Source organism: Ornithorhynchus anatinus, chromosome 4 (genome assembly GCF_004115215.2).
Source record: "Ornithorhynchus anatinus isolate Pmale09 chromosome 4, mOrnAna1.pri.v4, whole genome shotgun sequence".
Classification (NCBI taxonomy): Eukaryota; Metazoa; Chordata; class Mammalia; order Monotremata; family Ornithorhynchidae; genus Ornithorhynchus; species Ornithorhynchus anatinus.
Window position 1 is genome coordinate 2,841,195 of NC_041731.1, and position 21,609 is coordinate 2,862,803.

The following is a 21,609-nucleotide window of genomic DNA, read 5'->3' on the forward strand; positions in this document are numbered from 1 at the left end:
GCAACCGTTGCGTGAGTCAGAGCAAGTGTCGCCTATACATAGAGCCGTGAAACATACTGACGTCGTATAGCCGTCCGTTCCTACCCTTGAATCTTGAGGGTTTCTGCAGGGGGACCCCGATTCTCCCTTGCTCCGGAGCGAGGGATTGAAAAGACGCACGAGTGACCATTCTGTAGTGAGTACATATGAAGTCCGTCCTTCGCTTTTTAAATTTTTTACTGGTATTTGTTAAGTGGTTTTCATTTGTATTTAACTTTTATTGGTACTTGTTAAGTGTTAATTGTGCTTGTTCCAGCCACTGAACTAAGCACTGGGGTAAATACAAGCTAATCGGGTTGGACAGTCTAAATTCCCACAGACGAGGTAACCGAGGCACAGAGAAGTGACTGGAAGGTCACTGTAGGCAGAGAACATATCTGTCAAATGTGTTGTACTGAACTCTCCCAAGTGCTTAGTACAGTGCTCTGCGCAGAGTAAGAATTCCGTAAATGCCATTGATGATGAACATGATGATGACGATCATGATGACCTGCCCAAGGTCACAGTAGCAGGCACGTGGTGGAGACAGGATTAGAACCCAAGTCCTCCGACTCCTAGGCCTGTTCTCTTCCCAGTAGACCCCACTGCTTCCCCCAGGCCATGCTGGTTTTCACCCATCCATTTTCTGTGGCTGTTTTGAGTCTGTTTCTTAACTCCCCCCAATATTCGTGAAGCATTTCCTTGAGACTAATGATCCTTCTTCAGATGTCTGCCAGCCAGTCTGGTTTGACTGCTGTCAGTTACTTAGGGCTTAGTCCAGTGTTCCGTACACAGTAAGCGCTCAGAAAATACCACTGATGGATTAACAGTTTGTGGCCAGACCAACCCAGATATTCGTTCTCCTCCAGAGACCGTTTAATCCCTCCGCCATAGCAGAGATGACTCTGAGTCCCTTCAGGAAAAAGGCTGCAATAGCTTTGCCGTAACTGCGGTTCAACAGAATAGGACCCTGGGCTGTTCCCCCACTGGCCTGAGCCTTGGGTGGCAAAGGATCTGGGAGGGAGTGGTGGGCAGGGCCCGGAGGTGGGCGGTGGTGGGCAGAGGCTGGAGTTGGACAGTGGTGGGCAGCGGCTGGAAGGTGCCCAGCTTGGCAGGAGAGCTCCCCAATCTCAGGGTGAGCTCCTGTTTCCAGATGCAGCTCCATGCAATGTTGTCAACCTGAACATACTTGGAAGCAGGACCTTAGGCCTTTGGGGAAGGCACTGTGGATCCAGACACCTCCCTGGGCCAGAGGGGCACTGGGCAAATTGATGTAGGACCCCAAGACTCCCACGGTCCTTCCAGGAGTGCAACTAGTGCGGGGTGAGCACGGGGACCAGTGAGGTGCAAAGTCAAAGAAGTGGGAAAATTATACACACAAACACACACTCGCACACCCCACACATACGGGCATATACATGTCCACGGAGAACTATCTGCTCCTCCAGTAGTGCTATCTTGGACCAGCTCTCCCCGGGAATCCAGGTTTCAGAGTGGGCAAGGCCCCAGGCTCCGTATGGGGAAGGCGGGCCAAGGAGCAGCAGGGAGTTGTTCTGGCCTTCAAACTTTCCAGTGGGCTACCAGAAATCTGGTTTCCTTACGTTAAGGAGACCAGATAGGGTGGTGCCAGATGCAGGTGGGGGAGAGATATAAGAGAAGGGAGGTGGAGAAAGGCCTAATGGGATGGCACCGGCCTTTTCTCATCGTTGTCCTCTTCCAGACAAGCCAGTTTGTCCAGATTTAGCCCCACCGCTCCTGCCGGATTTGGGGGCGGCAGTGGCAGGGCTGATCCCAGGTGATCCAGGCCATCTCGGGCCATGTCTTCAGCGGGGCTTCAAAATGGCAGCCCCAGGAGATCTCCATCTCCGGTAGAAGACGCACGGTCTCTCTCTCTGGCCCCGGGGACTGAAATGTCTAGTCTGGGCTCGGCTCGACTGATTTCAGAGTGCCCCGTGTCGTCCCCTCACCCACGGTCCGTCAGTTGTGTAACCCCTGGGTTCTAGCCGAACTGAGCGTGAATCTACTTCTGTGTACACCATATACACTTTTATTATCAACGCATACCTCTGCCATCTACTTCAGAGTTTCCATCAAGCGTCTGGGCTTTGCGAACATTCGGCGATACGTTAAAGAAAGAAGAAAAGGAGAGCGCGGAGGCCAGCCGAGTGAGTTCGGTGCTGATTGAACTCCTTACTCTCCGCTTTAAGGCACTCAACCAGCTTGCCCCCTCCTATCTTTACCTCTCTGATCTTTACTACAACTCAACCCGCCCACTTCACTCTTCTAATGCCAACCTACTCACTGTGTCTCGATCTCTTCTCTCTCGCCACTGACCCTTTGCCCATCCTCTCTCTGGCCCGGAACTCCCTTCCCCTTCATATCCAACAGTCCAACCCTCTTCCCACCTTCAAAACCATACTAAAATCACATCTCCTGCAAGAGACCTTCCCCAGCTAGGTCTTCGTTTCCCCGATTTGCTCTCCCTTCTGTGTCGTCCATGCACTTGGACGACATTTTCCCATCTTCCCTATCTGCAAGTGCTCGTAATGTCTTTCTCAACTTTTAGACTGTAAGTTCCTTGTGGGCAGGGATCACGCCTATCAACTCTATTGTATTGTCCTCTCCCAAGTGGAGAGTAGCGTAGTGCTCTGCACACAGTAAGCGTTCAATGAATTCCACTGATTGATTGCACCAGCAAATTTGGAAATCTCATCTAAAGGTAAACTACCTGACCTTGATAATAGCCAGTAATTCATGGAAGCACGTTTTCAAACTGCAAAGAAAACAGACCGGAATACTCGCTGTTTTTTCTTGGCGGTTTCATATTTTCATTTCTGGTTTGGAAAAGACAAACGGAAGGCGGTTTCTCCTGGCTTCTCTCGGCTGCTGAGTCGGTTCAGTGAAGCAAGGCAACTAGTAGCTTCCTGAAATCACCGGACGTGTCAGAGCGTATAGCGTCAGAGAGGGACTTCTGGTAAACCTCCTGGAACTTCTCCTTTATGGCCTGCAGGTCGACCTGTGAGGAAAGGAGGCAGAATGAGGGCCGGCCCTGCCCCCGGAAGCCTTAGTTTCCCTCATCACCCCCAGCCCCTCCTCCAGGGATCACAGGCTCCGTGCCGGGAGTACGTCGCGGCTCAAATTTGATACCCTGCCTCCCAGACCAGAATCAGGGGTTCAGGTTGCTGGCGCTGGCCTCTGGCATCTGCCTACATTTGAAAGCCACAGAGAAGAAAAGAGTAAAAATGCCAGCTCTGCAACTTGCCTGCTGTGTGTGACCTCGGGCATGTCACCTCACTTCTCTGTGCCTCAGTTTCCTCAACTGCAAATGGGGATTTGATACCTCATCTCTCGCCTTACTTAGACTGTGAGCCCCATGTGGGGCCTGAAGATCCGGCCTCTGGCATCGGCCTCGATTTGAGAGCCAAACACGGAGAGGGAAAGAGTAAAAATGACAGGAAGAGAGAGACGAACCAGGAAGTGGGAGAGGGAAGGAAGGAGGGGTTGCTGACGTGCTATAGTATTCTCAGAGGCAAATAAATGTCTGCGCTCACTGTTCCTAGCTACCCTACCATCCACCCCCAAAGTCTGGTCTGTTTTGGTCACCTCTGGGGGCACGGGCCAAGCTAAGCAAGACCTGGTGGGGGGTTACCTCCAGCTAGAATGACCCCAGAGCTGACCCCATAGAGTGACCTTAGGGTGGGGAGGTTACCTTCGGGGCTGACTCGGAGAATTTGAGCCTGCCCTAAGGCAGCCTTAGGAAAGCGACGGGTGTCTGGCAAAGTGAACCTGAATCCCCGAAGTGTTCGGGGTGGGGTGGGGGGGGGAAGCTTAGAATTTGGTGTCCTTTGGCCCAGGGATGACTTGGCAATGGCTTCCACTTCCTGGGCTCATTAGGGGCTGAGAACGTGTCTGCTAATTCTAATAATAGTTGTGGTATTAAAGTTCTTACTAAGTGCCAGACACCTTACTAAGTGCTGGACTGGATACAAGCAAATCAGGTTAGACACAGTCCCTGTCCCACATGGGGCTCAGAGTCTCAATCCCCATTTTACAGATGAGGTAACTAAGGCACAGAGAAATGAAGCGACTTGCCCAAGGTCACACAGCAGACAAGCGGTGGAGCCGGGATTAGAACCCATGACTTTCTGACCTGCTCAGGCCCCATTCTATCCGCTACACCATGCTGCTTCTAATTCTGTTTTACTCTCCCAAGCGCTTGGTACAGTGCTCTGCGCAGAGTAAGCGCTCACAGTAAATAAGACTGATTGATCAACTGATTGACCTGTTCTGGCTGGAATCACACTGGGGGGTGTCAGACCTTGCCATCGGCCCCAAGTAGATCCAGCCTGTGAGGGTGAGAGATGGCATGGTGTTATGGATTCTATTCCAGGATGGACTACAGAGAGGAGGAGAGGGAGGCACGGAAAAACAGGAAGGGAGGGAGAGAGAGACAAAGGAAGAAAAGGGAGGAGAAACAAAAAGAAAAGAAAAAAGGGAGCAGAGGAGAAAAGAGAATTCCAAGAATAGAATTAAAGAATAAATAGCTTTTCTGGTTGCTAAGTTATTCAAATACGGCTCCAGCTGTAATGAATTACTTTACCAAGGGCAGTGGATCAGAGTTTGAGTTGGGATCTTCCCCACTTGGATCAATAGAGACTTTTTTTAGCGTCATGAAGCCCCCCCTTCCTCTCCCACTCTCACTCCCCATTTCCACTCTTCCAACCGCAGAATAAAATGACCCTTTCCTCTTAATGCAGCCCCATCGGCGGCAGGCCGCAGAGCCTTTTCCAAAAACCTTAGTTAACTTCCCGTTCCTCGCCTCTCCGAAAGAGACTAGGATCAGTAACGTCTCTATTCCAAAGCCACCTCGCCCGCGTTCCCCGACTCCTCGGAACTGTTCTCCACCAACCCCGAGACCCTTTTTGCCGCCTCCAAGATGTCTCGCTCCACCTGGAGTCCCTGGCAAGGCTTCCCTCTCCGGATGTACAAATCCACACCCTCAACCCCGCCCTCGCCGCCAAACTCAGCTGCCCCTCCCTCTCCGCCCCGTCCCTGGGTTGATCTCGCACCCCCGGCCCTGGATCGCATCCCTGGTACTCTTCCTCCACTCCTGCGTTCGGGTTGCGGGGAGCTGTTGTTGGAAATGAGCGGAGCAGTGAGGCCCGGTGGATGAAGCACGAGCGTGGGAGCCAGAAGACCTGGGTTCTAATCCCGGCTCCGCAACCTGCCTGCTGTGTGTGACCTCGGGCTAGTCACTTCACTTCTCTGTGCCTCAGTTTCCTCAACTACAAACGGGGATTCAATACCTATTCTCCCTCCTACTTGGACTGTGAGCCCCGTGTGGGACCCGATGATCTCGTTTCTACCCCGGTACTTAGTACAGAGCTTGGCACGGTCTAACTGCTTGACAAATTATTATTATCCAGACAGGAGGCTGACTTCTGCCATTGCAAATTCATCCTTAATTACCCTGGCTGCCCACTCAACCAATAAAGCGGCGTGGCTCAGTGGAAAGAGCCCGGGCTTGGGAGTCGGAGGTCATGGGTTCGAATCCCAGCTCTGCTACTTGTCAGCTGTGTGACTGTGGGCAAGTCACTTAACTTCTTTGTGCCTCAGTGACCTCATCTGTAAAATGGGGATGAATAATAATAATAATAATGTTGGTATTTGTTAAGCGCTATCTACCCCAGTGCTCAGAACAGTGCTCTGCACTTAGTAAGCACTTAACAAATTTTCCAACATCATCATCATTATTATTATTATTATTATTATTAAAGGGGGAGGAGGAAGGAAGCTAATGGCTAAGGACCAGAGGGGGAGCAGTGAAGGAAGAGCAGATGTTCTTCCTTTTATATGCTTTGCTTCCCTTTTCTCCTTCTCTTTCCTCCAATCCCTAACCTTTTCCTCCATTTTCCCCACCACTTCCTCTTTTGTTCTTGAGTTCAGCCTGACCACACTCCTCCCTAGCGCCTCGCCCTTAAGAGCTTCACCTCCGATACCCTGCCCCTTCAGAGCTCCGCCTCCAATGCCTTGCCCCTTAAAGCTCCACCCATGGGGAAGCAGCGTGGCTCAGTGGAAAAACCCCGGGCTTGGGGGTCAGAGGTCATGGGTTCGAATCCTAGCTTGGCCACCTAACTGTGTGACTGTGGGCAAGTCACTTCACTTCTCTGGGCCTCAGTTACCTCATCTGTAAAATGGGGATTAAGACTGTGAGCCTCACGCGGGACGACCTGATTACCCTGTATCTCCCCCCAGCTCTTAGAACAGTGCTCTGCACATAGTGAGTGCTTAACAAATACCAACATCATTATCATTATGGTTATTATTCAGAACTTCGCCTCCAGTGCCCTAACCCTCAAAACCTCAACTCCAAGCCCTGACCCTCAAAGCTCCACCTCCAAGTTTACTCCCATGCTCCGAGTGAAAAATCAGTGCCCCTTTATAAAAGAAAACATCTTCAGCCCCTTAGAGCCACGTGTGATGAAAATAGACCAAATATCTCGATTTCATATCAAGCACACAGGGTAGGGACGGCGTAGTCTAGCTCCTAAAAATTCACGTTCCAGTTCTGCTGTAAGAGACTTACCTCTGCTCTCGACACGACGATTCGGATCAGCGTCTCCTCGTCGGTCCCAGCTCCCTTCATGGACTCGTGCAGAAGCTCAGCGAAGTAGCCGGGGCAGTCTCGGGCACATCTCACTGGGATAGAGTGGACACGGGTGAGTGGGCTATTATCTACCACACCAGTCTCTCGGCCCCTTACCCGGGGCCCGAGGCTCAACCCAAGGTAACAGAAAGTAACCCAGTTTCACTAGCCTCGAAGCAGAGCGTGGTGGCGTAAGTCTGTTCACAAACCCCCGAAGCTAGAGTGCTTTTTCAGGGGGCCCTGAACCGTCCCCCACCCCCATCTTATTCTTGGGTAATTATTAGAATATGTAAACCGCTGACGTATTTGAGAAATAAGGGTCTAACGATAATAGGGATAAAGTGAGCTAACCGTTTTTTACGGTATCTGTTAAGCTCTTACTGTGTGCCGTGCACTGTATGTCCCACGTGGGCCTCACAGGCTTAATCCCCATTTTACAGATGAGGTCATTGAGGCACAGAGAAGTTAAGTGATTTGCCCAAGGTCACTCAGCAGACAGGCGCTGGAGTCAGGATCAGAACCCAGGTCCTTCTGACTCCCAGGCTTGTGCTCTATCTGCTAGGCCACGCTGTTACTCATCACCGCTGAACCTGTGCTCTTACGTACTTCCCTAATGCCCCTGCACGTACACACTCATTTCTTCTGACATCGTGATTTCATTATCATTATTGTTATTATTATTTATTTATTAAGCACTGAGGGAGATACAAGTTAATCAGGTCCGGCGCGGTCCCTCGTCCCACGCGGACCTCACAGTGTAAATAGGAGGGAGAACGCTGAGAGCAGGATCCGAACGGGCTCCCATCGCCCGAAGGACATTCCTTAATTCCCTGCCAGCCTTCTAAAGCCCAAACGTACACCCTTGTGTTCTGGAACAAGAGGGTGTATGTGTTTTTTCCAAAAGATGTATTGACTATGGAGAGAGAAAGACAAGGAAGCACTCTCTGCCAGAGGAGGGGAAGGAGGGGAAGAGAAGGAAGCACTACAGATGCAAGGATACCCTGGTTCTGTTTTGTGAGCGGACTGGGGCCGAGGGGAGGGTGTCTCCCAGCTTGCTAAAGGCCACCAGGGCAGCATCTTCTTTCCCTTCTTCGCTCACGTGTCGGGTGACAGATTCCTACGCAGACAAAGAGAGCTTCAGGGTAAGAAGAAAGCGCTCTGCACATAGTAAGCGCTCAATAAATACGATCGAACGATGAAATCTAAGTCCGCTACCTCTCCTTGCCTGCCACCCCTATGGGGGTCTTTCGTACCTTTTCTCCCTGTTGCGCTAAATGTAAAAAAATAAACAGGTTTGGAGCTGAGGTCTTGTAAAATACTAGGCAATGTAAACTCAATTCTACGCCATGGGAGACCATATCTAAGGGAGGAAGTTAAGTCAGTGGCGAACATAGATATATAAAAATACGCACATACTCCCCCTCCCCCACCCCTCGGTTCTCCTTTAACACGCTTTTGCTACACAAAAGTCACAGTAAAAGAGGCTTTCCCACCTCCTCTGACCACACTGTCTGCCTAGGTAGGCCACGATGTGATCTGCAGCTAAGCGTTTGGACGGAGATCAGGTTGTCGGCACTATGACGGAAGTGTTCCTTCACCTGCTGTTTGTCAAGAACGAAACCGCCACATTATAGAACTGGCTGTACCCTAAAATACTTCTGGCGACATGGACTACTCAGCCTATTCTCAGGCAATTTTTGAGAAGTAGCATTACCTAGTTTGAAGACTAGGCCTAGGAGTCAGGGAGTTCTAATCCCACCTCCCCGCTTGCCCTTTGGCTGACCTTAGGCAAGTCACTTATAATAATAATAATGATGGGACTTGTTAAGTGCTTCCTATGTGCCAAGCACTGTACTGAGCCCTGGGGTAGTTACAAGAACATCGGGTTGGATATAATCCCCGTCCACATGGGGTTTACGGTCTAAGGGGGAACGAGTAGGATTTAATTCCCATTTTACAGAAGAGGAAACCGAGGTACAGAGAAGTCATGACTTGCCTGAGGTAGCCCAACAGACGAATGGTAGAGCCGGGATTTGAACCCAAGTCCTCTGACTCCTAGACCTGTGCTCTTTCCACTAGTCTGTACGGCTTTTCTCTGTTTTTTCATCCGATACCTCGTCTCTCTATCCCATGGACTGGGAGCTCTATTTGGGAAAGGGACTGGGTCAGATCTGAATGAATTTTATCTACCCCGTTGCTTGGTAGAATGCTTGGCCTACAGAAAGCATTTAACAAATGCTGCAATCATAATGTTATTAAGGTTAAACTTTATTTAGGTTATTTTGGCGATGACCCTCTCTTGCGTCCTCTCTTCTCCGTCCCTTCTTACCCACTGTCACTGTTCCAGATCTCTTATTTCAGAAATTTATAGAAGGGGAAAGGACGTGCAAAGTTAGGGGAAGTGTCAGCCGGGGTGTAGGAGGGTAAATAATGAGACGCCTTAGCTTGGTCGGGGTTGGAGACACAGCTTTCAGCCCTGTGAATAACCCTTTCTCTCTCAGACTCAATGATGAATCCAAAATGTCATGTGCAACACCAGGGGTGCTGATGTCTACAGAGATAGCACAAGGCCTGCTGGTTTAAATGCAAAGAAAGAATGCACGAAAATAATCAATGGCTGTCGTCATTCCAAAATACCGAGGAAAGGCTGGCAGCCTGAGAGCTGTTTTTTAACTTCCCCAGTTGTTTTTCCTCTACGGGTTCTGAGAATTCTCCTTTCAGTTCCAGGTGCCATTTGATTTTCTGCCCTGGACACCTCACTTTTGGATGGTGGACAATGGTAACGCAATTACTTTAGCTCTTACTAATGGGGAAAAAGCAGCTGCCAGCCTCAACCCTTCTATCCCTCCTCTGTTTTTTCCTGCCCCTTGGTGATGCCTTGAGAGATTCTCCTGGCACATTCTGAGGTCTGGACTCCCTCCTCGCTGTAGAGTTCTCTCTAAGAGGGACTTTCTCTTCTGAAATGTTAAAGGAAATGAAACAGAAAAGGACCCTCTCAATCCACCAGGTATCTGCAAGGACTTGTTACTTGGATTTCACAAGTAGGTACCTTTGTAATCCAAGCCCTTAGGAAAACGTGGGCACAAGAACAGCAAACCGAGGACAGATACTCCAACAGAAACCTTGCTTGGATAAGTGGTCAAGTCCAAGAGATCATCCAAGTCAAAGTATCCTTTTCGAAGGAGGAATGCTCATCTTAGTGAGGAGAAGAAGGAAACTTCTCAGAGGTGGCAGAGCAGACGGAAAAAGATTAGGTGGGTCAGATGAGTGTATGAGACTTACTGTGCATAAAATACCAAGAGCTGTGAACAAAAGATTCAACATCATTCATGGCGTTCATTGAGCGCTGACTGGGTGCAGAGCACTGTACCAAGCACTTGGGAAAGTACGGTGCCACAGAGTTTGCAGACCCGTGCCCTTCCCACTATGAGCTTGCAGTCTACAGGACTGTAAAAGATTCCTCAAATTGATCCGAAGTAGAAAGTTGGCCAGAGAATCCCCCTGTGGGCTGTAAGCTCCTTGTGGATAGAGATTGCTTCTCCTAACTCCATTGCACTGTACTTTCCCAACTATTTAGTAGAGTGCACTGCATACAGTAAGCGCTCAATAAATACCACTGGTTGACCGATCGAGTCATTGATGTCAAAAGGATGGAAAATAAGATCAGTGAGAAGCTCAGTTCATTCTTTCCTTTGGTGATAGCTGAGAAGCTCAATTCATTCTTGACTTTGGTCTTTATCAAGAAAATATTTCAATACACATGTTCGTTTTTTTTAATCGTCGGATCAGAAGTACGCGATCAAAATGCAGTGAATGCATAAGAAAATTGAGTCTGGGTAGATGGACAAAATGTAATCAAATCTGCAAGATCAGAAGACACCTGCTTAAGAGTTCTAAAAACACTACAAGGCCAAATAGTTGAACTGGCAAAAATGTATTGCCTATCTTTGCGAATGGCCAATCTACTCAGTTCTTACAGGTAGCCAGTTTAACACCAGTGTTTAAGAAGAGTTCCAGAGGTGACTTTGGGAATTATAGACTTGGCGAGACTCACGCCTCCATATCTGGTAACTGATAGAATCTGTGATAAAATGTAGAATTATCGATCACTATGCAAGCATAAACTATTCAAAGGCAAATTGGATTCTCTAAGAGGAAATCATGCCACATGAATCTGCTGGCATTCGGTGGAAGAGATAAATAAGCAGCAGAAAGAGGAGAACTATTGGACGTGATATATTCAGCTCTCAAACATCCTCTGACCACGTTCATTGCCAAAGACTTTTTAAAAACTGGAATGCTCGTTGGATTGGAGACAATATTCTCCCATGATACTTAAACTGGATAAAGGATAAGAGGGGGTTAAACGGCCACTTTTCTGTCAGTAGATGAGTTGCCCAAGCATCGATTTAGGGCCAATGTTATTTAACATTTTTTAAGTCATTTGGAAGAGGGATGGACAGTGAATTCTCCAAGTTCCCAGTTGATCCTGATTAAATTCTGGTAGGTGATGGGCCACTTAGTTGGGAAATAAGCTGCAGGTTTGCCTCATGAAGCTGAGTGGATGTTTGGAAAAGAAGCAGATGTTCTTCAGGGTGGAAGAAGTGTGAGGAAATGCATCCAGGGAAGAATAATCCAAACTCTAGTCATACGAGGAAAGGTTCTGAGTTATCTATCATAATGAGGAAATGCAATCATGGAGTCAATATCAACCGTCCTTGAAATCATTCGACTGAAATGCAGCAGTAGTCAAAAGGAGCAGCTTCATTTGGCCAGATGGGTGATGATCTGCTGTAGTGCAATATGTCTGGGGAAATATTAAATTTGATCCCAGACCTAGTCATAGACAACATCTATGACGTAACTCTTTTTTATGGACTTTGTTAAGCACTTACTATGTTCCGGGCACTGTACTAAGTGGTGGGCTCGATACAGGCTAATCAGGTGGAGCACAGTACATGTTCCACATGGGGCTCACAGCCCCTTAACCCTCATTTTACAGATGAGGTAACTGAGGCGCAGAGAAGTTAAGTGACTTGCCCAAGTTCACACAGCAGACAACCTGACTCGCAAGCTTGTGCTCTTTCCACTAGGCGTGATGCCGCTCTTTCTTCCCTGACTTTCCCCTCCAGCTCTTCCCACTCCCGATAACTTTTCCCTGCTGCTGTGGCCCCGGAGAGATCTGCTCCTGAGAATGGCCACTGGATCCACCCGCTCAGATGTCCTCCTTCCTGGCCATGGCCACAGTGACCGAATGAATGGCCACAGCAATTGGAAGGATTCCCAGATCATCAATGATATTTACTGAGCACCTCCCGTGTGCAGTGCACCGTACCAGGTGCTTGGGAAAGTGCAATGCAGTTGGTAGCCACGATCCCTGCCCACAAGCAGCTCACCGTCTAGTGGAGGATGTTATGATCCAAAGACCAATGTTCCCTCTCCCCGCCGGAGCCACAAGGACCTGGGTTCTCATCCCTGCTCCGCCACTTGTCAGCTGCGTGACCTTGGGTAAGTCACTTCACTTCTCTCTGCTTCCCTCTTATGTAAAGCTGGATTAAGTTTGTGAGTCCCTGTTGGACAGGGACTGCGTCCAACCTCGTTTCCTCGATTCCACCCCGGCGCTTAGAACAGTACCTCGCGCGAAGTAAGGGCTTAACAAATTGTCACAGTCATCGTCACCTGTCATTTCTCCCGCAACCCACATGTTCATTCCTCTCCCAGCCCCAGAAATGGTGGTGCCTTGTCTGGGCTCTCCAAGGTGCCATCTGCCCTGACGAAATCCACAGGACGGAAAACGTCCCAGGGCTCCAGATTATCGCTATCAAGTCACGATTACAGGAGATGGGAGAGTTCCCAACTTTACCGAGAGTTAAATAGGCAGTCTTCAGATCTCCAGATGTTTCGGATTTAATGGCCTCTTCGATGTCCTTGCCAACCAGCTGGGGATACAACAGTCAAACAGCTGTTAGTAGGACTCACGCATTTGAACTTAATGCTCTTATCGTCACTGACCTACTGCTGTCACTTGACCTCCGGATTCATCTCTTGTCTTTTTTTACGGTATTTGTTATTATTATGGTATTTGACGAGCGCCTAATATGTGCCAGGCACTGTATTTGTTAAGTGCTTACTGTGTGTCAGACACTGTACTAAGCACTGGAGTAGATACGAGGTAAACAGGTTGGGACAGCCCCCGTTCCACATGGAGCTCATGGTCTTTATCCCCATTTTACAGATGAGGTAATTGAGGCACAGCAAAGTGAAGTGACTTGCCCGTGGTCCCAGCAGGCAAGCGGAGGAGCTGGCAGTAGAATCCAGGTCCTTCTAACTTCCAGGCCGGGACTTTATCCCCTGAGCCATGCTGTTTCTCTCCCAAGCGCTTAGGACAGTGCTCTGCACACAGGAAACACTCGTCGATGAGGATGTTGACGCGCTAAATGCAGCGCTGGCTACATAGAAGGCGCTCAGTCAATACACGGCAAACAAATATCGTAATTGCTATTCCTGGGGCAGAACAATAGAATTAGTAGATATAATCCTTGCCCTCGAGGAGCTTATATTCTAGAGGGGGAGAAGAAAGTGGATATTAGGTGAGTGAGTACTTAAGTAACTGGACCAAGTGCCTCGAGTCACCCCGGCGACACGTGAAGGGCACAGACTCTCTCCCCTTCTCCCTCCAAGACAACGGGAGCCGAAGCTGCAAGGCGGTGGCCGTGGCGGCTCGCTCAGAAAAGTCACCTTCCTTCACGTGGTTGAAATTCGGAGCTGTGACTGATTCACGGGCAGTCAGTGCCTCTCCCCAGGCTTCTGGGCAAATATTTACAGAAACTGCAGTCTACAGTAAATTGTGAATCTGCTTTACACAAATACTGCACCTGCCAAGCCGGGAACAGGCAAATGAAAGGGAACTGAAAATTTTCTTCGGCCATTGGGAATTTCACTCTGGCGTGAAAAATACTGGAACTTCTTTCTTGGAATGCGTCTATTAAGTGTACTGAAATTATAAATTAGGTGAAAGACAGCTCCGTATCTGCTCTAAATCATCAGAATCCTGGAGTAAGTACTGATGGACTTGCAGAGTGTATTTGGAACAACCAGACCCGTGTAGCGGACCCGTGCCCGATGGGAGAGACATCTGTTACAGGTTTTTCAGGAGTTGAAGCTTGTTGACCCAAACCCGAGGCCTTTACCGCCACCCACACGCCTTGAACCTCCAGCTGTCTTGTCCCAGAATCCTAATTTGGGGTTGAGAACCAGGGAGAGAGCTCTTATTATGTCTGTAATTTATATTGAGAAGCAGCGCGGCTCAGTGAAAAGAGCATGGGCTTTGGAGTCAGAGATCATGGGTTCGAATCCCGGCACTGCCCCTTGTCAGCTGTGTGACTGTGGGCAAGTCACTTAACTTATCTGTGCCTCAGTTACCTCATCTGTAAAATGGGGATTAAGACTGTGAGCCCCACATGGGACAACCTGATTCCCCTGTGTCTACCCCAGCGCTTAGAACAGTGCTCTGCACATAGTAAGCGCTTAACAAATACCAACATTATTATATTAACGTCTGTCTCCCCCTCTGGACCGGAAGCTCGCCATGAGCGTGTAATGTGTTTTCCAACTCTGTTCTACTGTACTCTCCCAAATGCTTAGCACAGCGCTCTGCACACATTAAGCACTAAATAAATATGATTGACTGCAGTCAATCCCTAGGGTCATTTCCAACTGGAGCTCCTGGAACCATACTGAAGGTCGCCCCTGACTTCTAGGGCACCCTGGGCTGATACAGAGTCAACCCAGCCGGCTCCTCTCCCAAACTTGGGAACTGTATCGGAAGGGTCCCCCAAACCAGTAGGGGTTCCCAGTTGCTCAGCAACAAGGCAATAAATTGGGGACAATTTATGTCCCTATAAACAAGACGAGGTCACAAGACTATCTCATCAAGTGACAGTGACCGATTTTTCCCCTCGGCTGGCTTCCCATTAAAATAGCAGCAGCAACAGCTACTCTCAGCTGCCATTTTGTTATTATTATTTAATAAAATCAATATTAAAAACTAGGGGGATTGCCTGGAGCAAATGGTAAAACCAAAAGGTACACCATCCTATGGCTGGTGTCCTTCTCTCAATTTAGAAGAAGCAAGAAACAGGATGCATGTTTCAGAGTGGGGGGGTGCCCATTTCTATCCAAAGGGTCATCGATAGACCGGGGTTGAGACATTTAAAAATACAATATCAGGATTATCCGAAATTAAAATTGTTCATCTCACAAAGATTCCTCCTCATTTCTGGTTTTCAGGAGTCGTGTTGTTGCGGTTAATTAAAATGTCTCCGTTAGCACTAAGACAACTGGGAGAGTTCCAAAGAACTTACCGTTTCATAAGCTTGGAAAGTGGCATTGAGTTGCCTGAGGTTCCTTTTGGCCAGGACGTTATTGAAGGCCAATTCGTCCGTACCCCAGCGGCCTTCTCCTGCCTCAAAGAACCAAAGTTGATATTGTGAAAATATCCTGACCCAAGAAATATTGAACGAGAAGGTTTTTGTACACCTGGCCTTTACCTAGAGGTCAGGCGATTGATTCATAAATTAATAAATCAATCCATCAAGTACTCAGTAAAGAGCCTTGACTGATGGATTAAAGGTTGGCAAGACCAGACATCGAATCCATTATTTCAGCACTTCGAACCCCTAGGTCCTCTGAGTATTGTAGAAATGGAGAACTATTTTTAGGAGGTAATCAGGCTATTGAAACAAAAGCATGTGGATTGAAAAAATGAACAGTTTTTCATTTCTAAACACCAGACCATTTCTAATAATTTACAATTTTCTCTAATATCTTTTGATAGACAAAGGCCAATCTTACCCCCCACCTCAACAATCAACGATAAAATGGGCAGAGTGACAAAATCACCCATACTAGGACACTGCTTGGTGGAGTCTCCCTCAACTCAGACAAAGAGGGTATCTCACACAGGGGTCAAGACTCATGCTGTGAATTATGAATTTATCAAATATCACTGAGGTGACCAACATTTCCAGGCCTAGGAAACCAACCAGTCTGAGAAGGCCCTACCTCAGCCCCAACTTTGCAGGACGCTACTTCCACAGTCCAAGAAAACCGTCTAAAGCAGTCACATCACTGAAGCAGCAAGGCTTAGTAGAAGGTGCACGGGGAGACATGGGTTCTAATCTTGACTCTGTCGATTGCTCGCTTTGTGACCTTGGGTAAATCACTTAACTTCTCCGAGCCACATTTTCCCCTACTGTAAAATGGGGATTAAATTTCCTTTCTCCCTTCTATTTAGATTGTGAACTTCATGTGAGACAGGGACCGTGACCAGCCATGTTAAGTTGTATCTACCCCAGCACTTAGAACGGTGCTTAACATACAAAGAGCTCTTAACAAATACCAGAACAATAATAACAAGCATTCCCACATTCCTGCAGAAATCTACAAGCCCAGAGGTCTTTCCTCTACAAATGGAACATGGAGGAAATGTCAGGGGGTTTCCAAGACGCCACTGTGAAGGGGAGAGAGTTCGCTGTGGAAACTACTGTGGGATTCTCCCTGCTTTCCGCCAACCGATAATAGATAATAAATAAGACACAATTGCCTCAGATACTTACATCGTACAAATCTTTGGCATCCTGGCCAGCTAGGTCATTGTCAACATCATTCCCTTCATCTCGGTCAGCCTAGAATAAGAGAGGCAGTGTTGAGGCGGAGGGGGTTGTAAATGGGGATTGTTCTCCAACGGGCAGGGAGATTTTTTCTTCTCGAGCGATGAGCTTTTGCTACCACCTTCTGGACATTGCTCATGTGAATGTATTCCTGGTGGTAAAAGCGGGTATGGGGCGATTTCCATTTTGCAGGAGGCGATTTAGGGTAAATCATTGGCTTTTCAAAGCATAAACAGAGCTGCCTTACCACTCAGGTCATTTATATTGATGTCTGCTTACTTGTTTTGAGGTGTATATATCTATAATTCTATTTATTTATATTGATGCCTGTTTACTTCTTTTGATGTCCGTCTCCCCTCTTGTAGACTGTAAGCCCTGCGCAGGCAGGGATGGTCTCCCTTTATTGACCAATTCTACTTCCCAGGTACTTAGTACAGAGTTCTACATGCACAGTGAGCGCTCAATAAGTACGACTGAATGAACGAATGAATCCCCCTACCTCCCTGAAGGATTATCCACAAACCTTTCTGGGCAGATGTTTGTTTACACAGAAAAAATTCCAGAGACAATAGAATCCCCCTCTAGACTGTAAGCTCATTATGGGCAGGGAACGTGGCTACCAACTCTCCAGCTCTTAGAACAGTGCTTGGCACATAGTAAGCGCTTAACAAACGCCACCAGTATTATATATTGCACTCTCCCAGGTGCTCAGTACAGTGCTCTGCACACAGTAAGCACTCAATGAATACAACTGATTGAATACATCCTCTTTTGTCCATTCATTCGGTCGTATTTACTGAGCGCTTACTGTGTGCAGAACACTGTACTAGGTGCTTGGAAAGTACAATTCGGCAACAGACAGAGACAATTCTTCTTATCGTCAGAATGCTTAAATCCAGGAAGGTCTTCCCGGGGCTTAAGCTGAAACTTTCCTGCTGCACATTCCTCTTCTATCCATCCATTTCCACTGGCTTCTTGAAACAAAAGGGATTTATAAAGCTCATTAAAAAAATGGTGTGTCAAGCTTGAATCAATCCTTTGTCCGCCTGGCTGCTCATTGAGAACAATGTGTTCTAATGGTGACAGGAATTCATTGAAATTGGCATCAACAGCTGACTTTAGCTGACAGGGTAGCTGTACAGTCATTCTCTCTGGGATCGGTTGAGGAGGAACCTAAAGATGCTCAATATTCCCCTCTCCCTTACTCCGCCCCCAGGGTCAGATCAAAGCAGGGGCTTTAGGGGCTGCGGCCCAGGGCCCCGGGTTTACTACAGTGCAGTGCTCTGCAGACAGTAAGCCCGCAAAAAATACCATTGATTGATTAAATACCATCGATTGACAAGGAACCTCCTCTCTTCTGGTGTGGGAGCTGCATCACGTGAGTACAGTGTTCTGCACACAGTAAGCACTCGATAAATACGATTGAATGAATGTTCGGAGTGTCCCATATCCCAGAGGATCATAGATCGCTTCAGAGCCTTTATCTACCTCACGGCTCCTCTTTCCACTTTCCCCTCATCCTCCAACTCCTGTTTATCGACTTTTACTTTTTTCCTCTTCTGTAATCAGGTGAAAGCTTACTTTGCGCAGCCTCACCAGCGAAACTTTTGCCTATTGGCACTGCAACCTCACGCGTCTTTTTTTTGACAGAGTGAGTTTGAGAAATTATTCAACGATGGCAGCTGGGGAATTTCTCATTGAGAATTTGGCCCGTTGGCCCTCTGGCTGTCAGTGATTTCCTTTTCCATTCTGATCTCTTGTGGGATGGTTGCGCTGATGAATCACACTTTAGTGACCCTTCCAGAGCTATTGTGTTTTTTTTTAAATGAAAAGAAAAATATCTTTATGAGAGGAACTGAAATGGTTTAATCGCATGGCGTAATGGATACAGCATGGGCCTGGGAGTCAGAAGGGCATGGGTTCTAATCTGTGCTTTTCTGCTCTGTGACTTTGGACAAGTCACTTCACTTCTCTGTGCTTCAGTTACTTCATCTGTAAAATGGGGATTGGGACTGTGAGCCCCCTGCGGGACGGGAACTGTGTCCAACCCGATTTACGTGTATCCGCCCCGGCGCTTAGGACAGAGTCTGGCACATAGTAAGCGCTCAGCAAATACCGTAATTATTATTATTATTATTACTATAGGACTGGCATTCATCTATGTTTTTGCCTACCCACCCCTTGCTTTTCCCTCCTGTATCTTGGCCTTAGACCAAAAATGGGAGAGATCTCTTCCTCACCTGTAGCACCGAAACCAGAATCTTCTGGAGGGATCCATTCGTGTCACCTTTCACGTCGGATTCTAGATTTTTGCCAAACACTGTTGGGAAAAAAGAAAGGTGGCTGCAGGAGTCATTCGATCTACACAGGTGAAATTTCTCCCAAATAGCTGAGGTTGAAATGAAACCTTACTTACGCCTTTGGTATGCATCTTTCATTGCTGTGATTTCCTGATGGGGAGAAGGTAAAAGTTAATAAGCCAATCAATAACCAAAAACGACTGACAGATAGATGCGCCACCGCCGGACTTCAAAGCCTTATTGAAGGCACATTTCCTCCTCCAAGAGGCCTCCCCTGACTAAGCCTTCCCTCATTTTCTCTTCTCCCGCTCCCTCTTGCTTTGATTTTTACTGGACGATTTTTCAAAAGTCTCATAAGGCCCCCTCCTGCTCCTCAGAGCTCCTCAGAATTGCTACTCTGGACAATCTTTCTAATGGGTTTTATTCTGGGAGACCAAACTATTAGGTTAGTCTTCCATTCCCGTCCTGGATCGTCCCACCCTGTGATGACGAGGTAACGGCAGTTGCACGTCCGTAAGTTGGTTCCAAGAAGGATTATCGACTTTTTGAGCCGTGACCCATCTGTCTGGTGAATTCCTTCGAGATAACTGGATAAAGAGCTTCCTCATCTTGTCGTCTCAACCACTGGTTAGGTGTTTTAAACTGCATAGTCACGGGCCTAGCGACAAGGGGCCAGAGCGGGGAAGAGGGACGGGGGGACATTCGGAGAATCCTGCTTCTACCCTTACCTTGGTAAGCAACCCCCTTTCACCAACGTGCCCCTGACATACCTCCTGCCCTCCCCCTCCCGGGTGGAGTGATGGTGAAATGGACATGACACCCCTGAGGAGCTGGGGCAGCTGCTGCTTCAATTTTTCTTCCCATTCCTCCTCTCTGTCCCGGGGGGGATGACGGTTGTGCCGCTCACTTGGGCGAGAGGCAGGCACAGGAAAGGTGGCAACGATGACCTGGACAGGGGGCTTGTGGCGCTCGTGCTAGGGGCAGTGGGTTCAAATCCCAGCTCTGGGTGACCGTGGCCAAGTCACTTAACTTCTCTGTGCCTCAGTTTCCTCATCTGTTACAATGGGGCTTAGATACCTGCTCTCCCTCCCCTTGGCTGTGAGCCCTATGTAGGACAAGGACTGTAACTGATCTGCTTATATCAGATCTGTCTCAGAGCTTATTCTGGTGCTTGCTACATAGTAAACACTTCGTTCAATTGTATTTATGAGCGCTTACTGTGTGTCCCGTACAATACAGCAGATAGCACAGTGGGTATCGTTCACCCCAAAGCATTTGTTTTTTCTGAGCCACACTGGAGCACAGTCCTTTTTTTTTTTTGGAATTTGTTAAACACTTTGTATATGTCAAACACTGTTCTGAGCACTGGGGTAGGTACAAGTTAATTGAGTTGGACACTGTCCCACAGGGGGCTCGTAGACTAAGTAAGATGGAGAACATGTATTGAATCCCCATTTTATGGTTGAGGAAACTGAGGCATAGACTAGTTCAAGGACTTGCCCAAGGTCACAAAGCCAACCAGGATTAGAACCCAGGTCCTCCGACTCCCAGGCCCTTGCTCTTTCCCCTAAGCCAGGACTCGGAAAGAGAGGAGAAGGTGAACATAAAATGACGAGGTGCAGGAAGCCGCTGAAAAAAATGATGGGATTCTCTCCCTAAGCGTAGTAAGTTTGGACTGCTCATGGCCTCTTCACTAGGAGAAGCAGCACGGCCTAGTAGAAAGGGCCTGGGAGTCAGAGGACCTGGGTTCTAATCCCGGCTCTGCCACTTGTCTGTTGGGTGAACTTGGGCATGTCACTTCACTTCTCTGTGTCTCAGTTTCCTCATCTGTAAAATGAGAATTAAATCACACTCTCTCCTACCTAACCTGTGAGCCAAAAACAGGACAGTGACTGAGTCTGAACTGATAGGTTTGTACCTACCCAAGCGCTTAGAATGGTGATTGGCACAGAGGAAGCGCTTAACAAATACCATAATTATTATTGTTGATTAGGGCCCTTCTCCATCTGACCTGAGTTCAGGACTTTGGCGAAAACCCCCGGTCCCGGCACTGAGCCTCCTGACCTTGTTAGTTCGTGTGCAGAGAATCTCAATCAGCACAGATTCATTGGTGCCGACGCCTTTCATGGCTTTCTGCAACTCCCGGGCACTGTATTCACACGGACGATCCAAAAGGGCCAGTGCCGCCTTTTCAAAGTTCCCGCTCAGATCTTTCTTCAGCACCTCTTCCAGCTCCTATAAATGAATCCAAAAAGCCTTGATTTGGAGGAGCCAGGAAGAAAGGTACGATCTGACTGAAGAGCATTTTATACATTTGCCACAGAATTTCTGAGAAGGGGAAGACCCGTTTGTTATCTCCATCTTCCACAGTCGGTCAATTGGTGGTCTTTGCTATGAGCCTAGGTGTACTAAGTGCTTGGGAGAGTACGCTCAGGCAAACAAATGTTCCCTGCCTTCAAGGACCAGACAACTTAATGGAGACGATCTAGAAATCATTTGCAAATAGTAAAAGTAAGAGAAAGAACAGAGATTTAACAGGTGGTAACCCAAGTATGTTCTGATGAAATAGCAGAATAGTTCATTGACATACAGTTAAATATACACATACACTAATACTGAGGATGGGACATAATCCATTTTCCAAATGGAATCATTAAAGCTCAGAGGCTTGTCGGCCACCTAAATCAAGATTAAAACTGGGAGCCCCATGAGGGACATGAACTGTGTCCCACCCAATTACCTTGTATCTACCCTTGCGCTTAGAACGGTGCCTGGCACATAGTAAGCGCTTAACTAATACCATAAATAATGATAATTAGTCCGTGCCCAGAGACCTGATCCCTAAGATGTAAAAATTGGAAAATGTGACCCCTAGAACATTATTTCCTAACTTATTTTTATCACATAGAGGAGGACATATGTCTCATGTAGATTAATGTTTTAGAACCCAGGTGATTTTGGTAGATCTCTGAAA

At 47.8% G+C, this 21,609-nt stretch overlaps 1 protein-coding gene across 1 annotated transcript in view; it reads right to left on the reverse strand.

Moving 5' to 3' along the window:
- Positions 1 to 2,820: 2,820 nt before the first annotated feature.
- Positions 2,821 to 21,609, reverse strand: part of ANXA13 (annexin A13) — a 37,529-nt gene continuing 18,740 nt past the window's right edge. Inside the window, exons 5-12 of the mRNA XM_039911885.1 lie at positions 20,700 to 20,870; positions 18,752 to 18,785; positions 18,576 to 18,655; positions 16,282 to 16,350; positions 15,028 to 15,129; positions 12,528 to 12,603; positions 6,605 to 6,717; positions 2,821 to 3,034 (exon numbers count right to left, since the gene is read on the reverse strand). Coding sequence (XP_039767819.1) covers positions 2,915 to 3,034; positions 6,605 to 6,717; positions 12,528 to 12,603; positions 15,028 to 15,129; positions 16,282 to 16,350; positions 18,576 to 18,655; positions 18,752 to 18,785; positions 20,700 to 20,870 — 765 coding nt within the window. The 3' untranslated portion in view covers positions 2,821 to 2,914. The remainder of the gene's footprint in view (positions 3,035 to 6,604; positions 6,718 to 12,527; positions 12,604 to 15,027; positions 15,130 to 16,281; positions 16,351 to 18,575; positions 18,656 to 18,751; positions 18,786 to 20,699; positions 20,871 to 21,609) is intronic.